At 44.2% G+C, this 9,787-nt stretch overlaps 1 protein-coding gene across 1 annotated transcript; it reads right to left on the minus strand.

Moving 5' to 3' along the window:
- Positions 1-5,538: 5,538 nt before the first annotated feature.
- Positions 5,539-9,511, minus strand: LOC311113079 (ras-related protein Rab-39B-like; the record flags this gene model as incomplete). Its single annotated transcript, XM_084156211.1, has 4 exons — positions 5,539-5,658; positions 6,397-6,522; positions 6,681-6,861; positions 9,297-9,511. 4 exons carry the CDS (start codon positions 9,509-9,511, stop codon positions 5,539-5,541), a joined length of 642 nt encoding a protein of 213 aa, XP_084012337.1.
- Positions 9,512-9,787: the final 276 nt, after the last annotated feature.

The following is a 9,787-nucleotide window of genomic DNA, read 5'->3' on the forward strand; positions in this document are numbered from 1 at the left end:
CAGTCAGTATCTGGTGTGACCAACATTTGCCTAATGCAGTGCAACACGTCCTTCGCATAGAGTTGATCAGGCTTTTGATTGTGGCCTGTAGAATGTTGTCCCACTCTTCAATGGCTGTGCGAAGTTGCTGGATATTGGCGGGAACTAGAACACGCTGTCGTACACGTCGATCCAGAATCATCCCAAACATGCTCAATGGGTTACAAGTCTGGTGAGTATGCAGGCCATGGAAGAACTGGGACATTTATAGCTTCCAGGAATTGTGTACAGATCCTTGCGACATGGGGCCGTGCATTATCATGCTGAAACATGAGGTGATGGCGGTGGATAAATGGCACGACAATGGGATCTATAAAATGCAATTGTGTTCCTTGTCTGTAGCTTATGCCTGCCCATATCGTAACCCCACCGCCACCATGGGGCACTCTGTTCACAACGTTGACATCAGAAAACTGCTTGTCCACATGCCATGTACGCTTAACCGGGATTCATCCGTGAAGAGCACACTTCTCCAGTGTGCCAGTGGCCATCGAAGGTGAGCATTTGCCCACTGAAGTCGGTTTTCAAAAACCCGAACTGCAGTCAGGTCAAGACCCTGGTGAGGACGATGAGCACCCAGATGAGCTTCCCTGAGGTTTCTGACAGATTGTGCAGAAGTTATTCGGTTGTGCAAACCCACAGTTTTCATCAGCTGTCCGGGTGGCTGGTCTCAGACGATCCCGCAGGTAAAGAAGACAGATGTGGAGGTCCTGGGTTGGCATGGTTACACGTGGTTGTGAGGCTGGTTGAACGTACTGTCAAATTCTCTAAAATGACATTGGAGGCGGCTTATGGTAGAGAAATTAACATTCCATTATCTGTCAACAGCTCTGGTGGACATTCCTCCAGTCACATGCCAATTGCACGCTCCCTCAAAACCCTCAAGACATTTGTGGCGTTGTGAGAAAAAACTGCACATTTTAGTGGCCTTTTAATGTCCCCCGCACAAGGTGCACCTGTGTAATGATCACGCTGTTTAATAAGCTTCTTGATATGCCACACTGGTCAAGTGGATGGATTATCTTGTCAAAGGAGAAATGCTCACTAACAGGGATGTATACAAATTTGTGCCAAAAATTTGAGATAAATAAACTTGTGCTTATGGAACATTTCTGGGATCATTTATTTCAGCTCATGAGACATGGCACCAACACTTCACATGTTGCATTTATATTTGCACATAAAGGCATATCCACGGATATTTACCACATAATTCATTTTACCAACACAAAAAGATCCCACCCATGTCAATCAAACAAATTATCTGTTGGGGTTTATAAAATTACAACGAAACTAACTGTTTCATCACAGCTGGCATGATTTTTTATTATATGATCTTACTTTACTCGCATATACCTAGAAGACTACGTGTTGAATTTAGACACTGAACTGATCAAATAGCTAAGTACCTCACGAAGTACCTCACTGTGGTGCCTAGTTGGGACAAAATCCTGCAGTAGCTGTGGCACTCCAAGATCAGGGTTGTGTAATATATGGAGCTATAACACCTTTTAATGATAGTCCATAACTCCCTTGTGTTTAACAGCCAATCAGTATCACTCTTGAGGTTGAAAGACAAGGGGATATGTAAATGAAGCGGTCTTGCTGTGTTAATTCTTACCACGCTGCAGATATAAAGCCAAAAGTAATAGTACTCCAGTCTCCATTGTCAAGTTAATTCTACCGTGCCATTAGAACATCACAGGGTTGCCTACCCCTGGCCTATGGTGAGGTGAATGTGAGATCACATGGTTACACTGCTCAGAGACTGATCTCTATCCAACGCAGTAAAAGGATAGTCCCCACCCAATGTCAAAGACTATCTGATGTTTTAACGTCTGTCATTCCACACCATCTGTTGTGACTGTTATGCAAGAGGATAAATCTACAGGCCTCAATCACAAAGGATTGGTATGCTTGGCATCACTTTTGAGGTTTTATGTCTGACAGATTTGGGTATTTGTGGGGTGAACTATTGACTATGAGGGGTCAACCCATGTGATTTGAACCGAAGCCTATGTGCCTAAAAGGATGAAAGAGGAAAGCAGCACAAGACTCACCGCTATGAATAAAATAGGGAGCTTTGGAGAGTTTGACCTAGTTTGACCTGATCTAGCAGTTTGGATAATTCCCTTCAATACCCTAGTTTATATATCTGCCAATTATGATTTTCTCCATTTGGCTAAATGCAGGGGTGTCAAACTCATTCCATGCTGGTTCTTGGTTTTTCCTTTTAATTAAGACCTAGACCCCCCCCCCCCAAGACCAATACAAGCTTGTTGATAATGACACGTATTTGCCTTGTATTGCCATCTAGTGGTTGGTTTCTTGCACTGCAATGAGTAACCCATTATGACAAAGCCAAGACTACATCGTTTTACCCACACACGGGCGCGCTACATTGTTAGACACAGAGCGAAACGGGGGTGTTTTACCGGTCACATTGTTTTTATTTATTTTTGAGTACATTTCAAGTTGTTTTGATAGAATAGTAGTGGCCCAGAAAGTTCCATAGATGTTGAATTGAATGAACAGTAGTTACATGGTATTGTACAGTTTAGAGAGAGAGAATAAAATATTTAATCCTGGGTCGTATTCATTAGGGCGCAACGTAGCAAAACGTTTTGCAATGGAAAATGAAGAAAACATTTTCTTATTAGACATCTTCAGGTAGTTCCCCTCTGTTTCAGTCTGTTCTCTTCCGTTTGATGCCTAATGAACATGACCCTGGTAATGCTGTACATTGATGATCTACTTGCGTGTTATATTGTTGATGAGCAACAGGCTAGCCTGGGGGTTTATGGTAATCTGATCCTAGATCTGTGTTTTGAGACCTAACGCCTACACAGTGTCTTATTAGATGATGAGGAGCAACTGATCCAAACTCCTTAAACCCTCTGATACTAGTCTCAACCCGTCTGTCTAGACGGACCACTCTGATACGGTATAAGCATTGGAGGAGAGTTGAAGTGTGTGGAGATTGGTGAAGCCACTGTTGTTCAGTTAAGAGCACTGAATATAATTCTACAATGTTCTAATTCTATGGGTGGAACATCATGATGTCAAAGATTCTATTCTAGAACCAGAATGTCCACAAAACTGGGAAAAGCACACTGTAATCCAAAGAAGTCCATTCTTGATCCAAGTTGTAAAGGAGTGAAAAGTCACACGCTTCATGGGATATCCCACGTCGAGACTCTGCAAAATGGGATATCCCACGTCGAGACTCTGCAAAATGGGATATCCCACGTCGAGACTCTGCAAAATGGGATATCCCACGTCGAGACTCTGCAAAATGGGATATCCCATGTCGAGACTCTGCAAAATGGTTCCAGATTAATGATTGACAACGTTTACCATCCACTCTTCCTTCTCAATGGTAATCCTACCTGATAGATGCACACAGTCAACCCAGCTCCCCCGGCCCTTAAATGTTACATTGACATATGATAATGCTCCATGATAGCGGTTCATCCTTGCAGTTATTATGCAAATCAAGGGGATGAAGAGGTGCCCTAGGGAATCAGTAGTACACACTCACCCATTCAGAGGAAAGCAATGATGCTTCCCCTAACCAAAACTAATAACCTTTATGAACAAAATCTTATTTCAATCTCTTCACTCAGAGTAGAGACGAAGGAATCATAGTTTTGGATTATGATTCTTTGATATAAATAATTTGCTTGTAGCGCCTGATGAGAACGAGATTGACCTTGAACACAGTGGCTACAAAACAACTTGAACTGAAAATAAAATGTAGGAGACCATTTGTTACAACGCAGCGAGTTCCTATTGTGCCAAACCATTTCATTTTTCACTTTCCAAACCAGAAAGGTTGTTACATTGTGTTAGTGCATCCAACTAAAGTATGGTCATTCATGATAACAAAATGTGATACATTTTGGAATGAATGTCCTTATTTCTATACTGATTGAGATATTGAATGCACATGTCTGTTGCCATACTTGTTGTATCTATGGAGTTAACTGTAATTTAGATGTCTGCAGGTGTGGAATTATAGGTCATGTGGTATTTTTAAGAGTATGTTCTCCTAGCTGTCTCTCCACTGTTACCATGGGATTCCAGAATCACTAGGAGGCCAAGTTCCAGAGTCATTCTGAGTCATTGTTCAAACGTACTAAAATAAATAGTCCTTCTCTGTTGTCAGTTTGACCCTCTCAGGGACAGGTAAATGTTCAGGTAATGTACCGGTACTCAGGGATGCCTAATATCCCCTTTATAGTCCACCTTTACTGGGCCGTATTCATTAGTGCATACCATAAAAAAACACAGTTTTTGCAACAAAAACAAGAGTTTCTTATTGGTTTAGGTAGTCCCTTCCTGTTTTGTCCACTTCCTCCGTTCGATGTCAAGTGAATACGACCCTGGAGTCACTTTGTCCACCTGTACTGTTAGAGTCAAACAGTCGTTCCCTTACGTCCAGTCCAAAGGGTCCATAAAGTCCATTATGGTATTAGGTAAGAAGGATTGTACAGTGGTAGTTGGATGATGGGAGAAAAAGGTAGAGAACCACAGAGTTTGAGACCAGATTTAGTTTCCCTAGGGGTAGGGGAGAGACTGAGAGCCCCCTCCATCTTAGTCTCCTTTAAACTGAGTCAAATAGAATGTAGTTTTGGCCAAACCTTGCCCAACCGTAGTGTGATGCTTTCTGGTTGTTTGAATTGTGTTATGGGAGAAATTAGATGAGAAAGGTGGGGGGCTATGGGAAACCAGGCAGGGATCTACACTACATGACCAAAAGTATGTGGACACCTGCTAGTCCTACATCTCATTCCAAAATCATGGGCATTAATATGGAGTTGGTCCCCCTCTTTGCTACTAGAACAGCCTCCACTCTACTAGGAAGGGACTTGCCTCCATTCAGCCACAAGCATTAGTGAGGTCAGGCACTGATGTTGGGCGATTAGGCCTGGCTCGCACTCGGCGTTCCAATTCATCCGAAAGGTGTTTGATGGGGTTGAGGTCAGGGCTCTGTGCAGGCCAGTCAAGTTCTTCCACAATGATCTCGACAAACCTGTGAGCTTGTGTGGCCAACCACTTCGCGGCTGAGCCGTTGTTGCTCCTAGACGTTTCCACTTCACAATAACAGCACTTACAGTTGACCGGAGCAGCTCTTGCAGGGTAGAAATTTGACAAACTGACTTGTTGGAAAGGAGGCATCCTATGACGATGCCACGTTGAAAGTCACTGAGCTCTTCAGTACGGGCCATTCTACTGCCAATGTTTGTTTATGGAGATTGCATGGCGGTGTGCTCGATTTTATACACCTGTCATCAACGGGTGTGGCTGAAATAGCCGATTCCACTAATTTGAAGGGGTGTCCACATACTTTTGACCATGTAGTGTAGTTGTGGGTAGGATCCCTCCATCCAGATGCAGATCAGCAGAGGCAAATGGCTAAACTAGAGAGCTGAAATGGATCCAGGAGGACCTAGGGGAAACCAGGTCAGGGATCTCTCTCTAGTGGATCCCTCCAGATCAGCAGAGGCACCGCCGGTCGCTCTTGGTGACCTCCTCGGAGGAGTGGACCACGTTGGGGACGAAGCCGCTTTTCACCCCTTCCCAGCCCTCCTGGATGGTGATGTCACCACTCCTCACCTAGAGCCAAGATATCAAGGTTAAGAGGGACAACGTCGTATTCACATGCAGAGGCTTTTCGAAAATTAACCAAGGTAACCCTGTATTTTACAGACCAGTATTTAGTAGTGATGGGGGAAAAAATCGATAATTACGTATCACATTATTATTCTCCAAGTATCAATTAATTTTTTTTTTTTTCTACTGTAGGTAGCATTAGCTAGCGCTAGTCGGCTATACCTGCTCCAAAACTCAGGTAATTTTCATCCTATAGCTTGTTCGCCATCTTCTTTTTAAATAGTGAGCGAACATGTTTTCATCACTTTTTATTTCCATGACTGATCAAAACTCATTTTCTCATGGCTCTCTCGTGTCTCTGCAGCAGACCTATGGTGAGCAATATGTTTGGAACATCAACATCGCAATTAAATCGCAGTATTGAATAGCAATACATAATGAATCGGCACCTAAGTATTGTAATACTATTGTATTGTGAGGTCCCTGGCAAATCCCAGCCCTAGTATTTATCAGGTATTTACTTTGAAATTACTTGTTAAAATGGCAATAACCTAATAATTGTATATTAATTACAATTTAGTTTCTTTGAGATTCACTTGACACTGCGTAGGTTTGTACAATTTGGTACCAGTTCATGGGACCAGCCCGTTGCTTTAATAGCCTAAGATTCTACAGGATTAGCATTGAAAATGTGACTCCATTTTGATTCTTGACTCAACCTTCTTCATCCTATCTCCTCACCAGCTGGAAGATGTCCCTGGTCAGCTCTGTGAAGGCGTGCTCCACATTGATGGCGTCGCGGGCCGAAGTTTCTACGTAACGCATCCCGTAGGCGCCGGCGAGTTTCTCAGCCTCCTGACGAGTCACCTGGCGATAAAGGTAAAGATTAGATTTTATTGTCTGATTTCAGAGTGTTTCAGGCGCCATTTCTAATATCCTTAGTTAGGGTGAGGATTTTTTATTTATTTATTTATTTCAATGCTCAATCAAACACACACACACGGATACACAATCCGATAGGCTACCTGACGCTGAGGCTCCAGGTCACACTTGTGTCCGACCAATAGGAACACGATGCTGTGTGGTTGGACGTGGCTCCGGGCCTCCTCTAGCCAATCATGAACGTTCTGGAAGGAGCGACGGTTTGTGATATCAAACAGCAGGAGCCCGCCCACCGAGTTACGATAGTAAGCTCTGGTGATGGACCTGAGAGAGAGATGAGAGGAGAGAGGGAACGTTCGACAGAGATGGACTATAGGCTACTAAGCTGAACCTGGATGAGATGGCAGATCACAGTGGAGGATCGAAGCATCCGCATCATCGAGGAAACATCTGAGATCTTATCAAGAGTGTTACTGTTGCATCACGCTCACCACGAAGACATGGTGAAAAATAGTGTCCTTCTAAACTAAAAGAAGAGTGTGTGTGTTTTCGCAAGAGAGAGGTGTTAGGAGACAAGTAGCAAGCGAGGGAGAGGAAAAGTTTGGCAGAAGAGAGAAAGAGAAAATGTGAGAGGGAGAGAGGACAGGAAGGGGAGAGGAAGTGAGAGGAGGGATATGACAGGCAGGCAAGGTGTGGGTGGAGAGAGGGATGGGGAGGTGCAATGAAAGAGTGGAAGAAGAGGGTGGTAAAATATTCATAAAGAACCAGTTGAAATGAATCAGAAGACACAGATATAGAGCAGGAATGGAGACAGATGGAACGCTGATTTTGTACGTTTGCCCACTGACAAAGACATGATCAGTCTATAATTTGAATGGTAGGCTTATTCGAACAGTGAGAGACAGAATAACAACAAAAAAATCCAGAAAAACGCATGTCAAAAATGTAATAAATTGATTTGCATTTTAATGAGGGAAATAAGTATTTGACCCCTCTGCAAAACATGACTTAGTACTTGGTGGCAAAACCCTTGTTGGCAATCACAGAGGTCAGATGTTTCTTGTAGTTGGCCACCAGGTTTGCACGCATCTCAGGAGGGATTTTGTCCCACTCCTCTTTGCAGATCTTCTCCAAGTCATTAAGGTTTCGAGGCTGACGTTTGGCAACTCGAACCTTCAGCTCCCTCCATAGATTTTCTATGGGATTAAGGTCTGGAGACTGGCTGGGCCACTCCAGGACCTTAATGTGCTTCTTCTTGAGCCACTCCTTTGTTGCCTTGGCCGTGTGTTTTGGGTCATTGTCATGCTGGAATACCCATCCACGACCCATTTTCAATGCCCTGGCTGAGGGAATGAGGTTCTCACCCAAGATTTGACGGTACATGGCCCCGTCCATCGTCCCTTTGATGCGGTGAAGTTGTCCTCTCCCCTTAGCAGAAAAACACCCCCAAATCATAATGTTTCCACCTCCATGTTTGACGGTGGGGATGGTGTTCTTGAGGTCATAGGCAGCATTCCTCCTCCTCCAAACACGGCGAGTTGAGTTGATGCCAAAGAGCTCGATTTTGGTCTCATCTGACCACAACACTTTCACCCAGTTCTCCTCTGAATCATTCTGATGTTCATTGGCAAACTTCAGACGGCCCTGTATATGTGCTTTCTTGAGCAGGGGGACCTTGCGGGCGCTGCAGGATTTCAGTCCTTCACGGCGTAGTGTGTTACCAATTGTTTTCTTGGTGACTATGGTCCCAGCTGCCTTGAGATCATTGACAAGATCCTCCCGTGTAGTTCTGGGCTGATTCCTCACCGTTCTCATGATCATTGCAACTCCACGAGGTGAGATCTTGCATGGAGCCCCAGGCTGAGGGAGATTGACAGTTATTTTGTGTTTCTTCCATTTGCGAATAATCGCACCAACTGTTGTCACCTTCTCACCAAGCTACTTGGCGATGGTCTTGTAGCCCATTCCAGCCTTGTGTAGGTCTACAATCTTGTCCCTGATATCCTTGGAGAGCTCTTTGGTCTTGGCCATGGTGGAGAGTTTGGAATCTGATTGATTGATTGCTTCTGTGGACAGGTGTCTTTTATACAGGTAACAAACTGAGATTAGGAGCACTCCCTTTAAGAGTGTGCTCCTAATCTCAGCTCGTTACCTGTATAAAAGACACCTGGGAGCCAGAAATCTTTCTTATTGAGAGGGGGTCAAATACTTATTTCCCTCATTAAAATGCAAATCAATTAATATATTTTTTTACATGCGCTTTTCTCAATATTTTTGTTGTTATTCTGTCTCTCACTGTTCAAATAAACCTACCATTAAAATTATAGACTGATCATTTCTTTGTCAGTGGGCAAACGTACAAAATCAGCAGGGGATCAAATACTTTTTTCCCTCACTGTATACTTGTTTTTCACGTTTTAGAAATGTCAACCAGGCCTGTTTAGGCATGCATGTTCAATGTGTCACTGATGTTCCAAAAAGTAAATATTGAAGTAGGGCTGTAACCGCATACCCTTTGTACTTTGCATAATAAGGCACTGTTGACTAGTCAATAACCCTAATCAGTAGTGGAATGACAACCTGACTTCAGTGTAGACCTCAGAGCTCTGAGTCTTGCTGGACAAGACCCTGCATTGACACACCAGAGCACACTGTCATTTGAAAGGTAGGCTATGATAGATCACTACCGAAAGCAGTTAATATTCGACTATAAACACCTGTCACCATCCTTAGATCCCCCTCCCACACACACACCATACCTGAAACGCTCCTGTCCCGCGGTATCCCAGATCTGTAGCTTGATGCGTTTCCCCGGCTCAATCTCCACCAGGCGAGAGAAGAAATCTACGCCGACCGTGGGGTCGCTGACCTGGGCGAAGCGCCCCTCTGTGAACCGCCGGATCAAACACGATTTCCCCACCGTCGAGTCTCCAATGACGATGAGTCGGAACTGGTACAGCCATATCGCCTCCATGGTGACTGCTGTCTATCGTCTTGTTGTCGGGGAATCGGGCACATGGCGAGAGACACAGGCGAATGCACGCACAAAACCAGAGTCAGACAGTAAACCCATAACAACAGTGCTCACTTGGGGGCCCCCAAAATGCTAGGGGGCCCTGCCTTTGGTGATGAGAAAAAAAGGCTACACTTCTCTTCTCGATTTGACCATAGTTTTGATCTAGGCCACCGGTGTTACAATGCCTATTATATCCACATGTTTAATTACAAGCATGTGACTATTGGAGATCCG

Source organism: Coregonus lavaretus, assembly GCF_964263955.1.
Source record: "Coregonus lavaretus genome assembly, chromosome: 39".
NCBI classification, from domain to species: Eukaryota; Metazoa; Chordata; class Actinopteri; order Salmoniformes; family Salmonidae; genus Coregonus; species Coregonus lavaretus.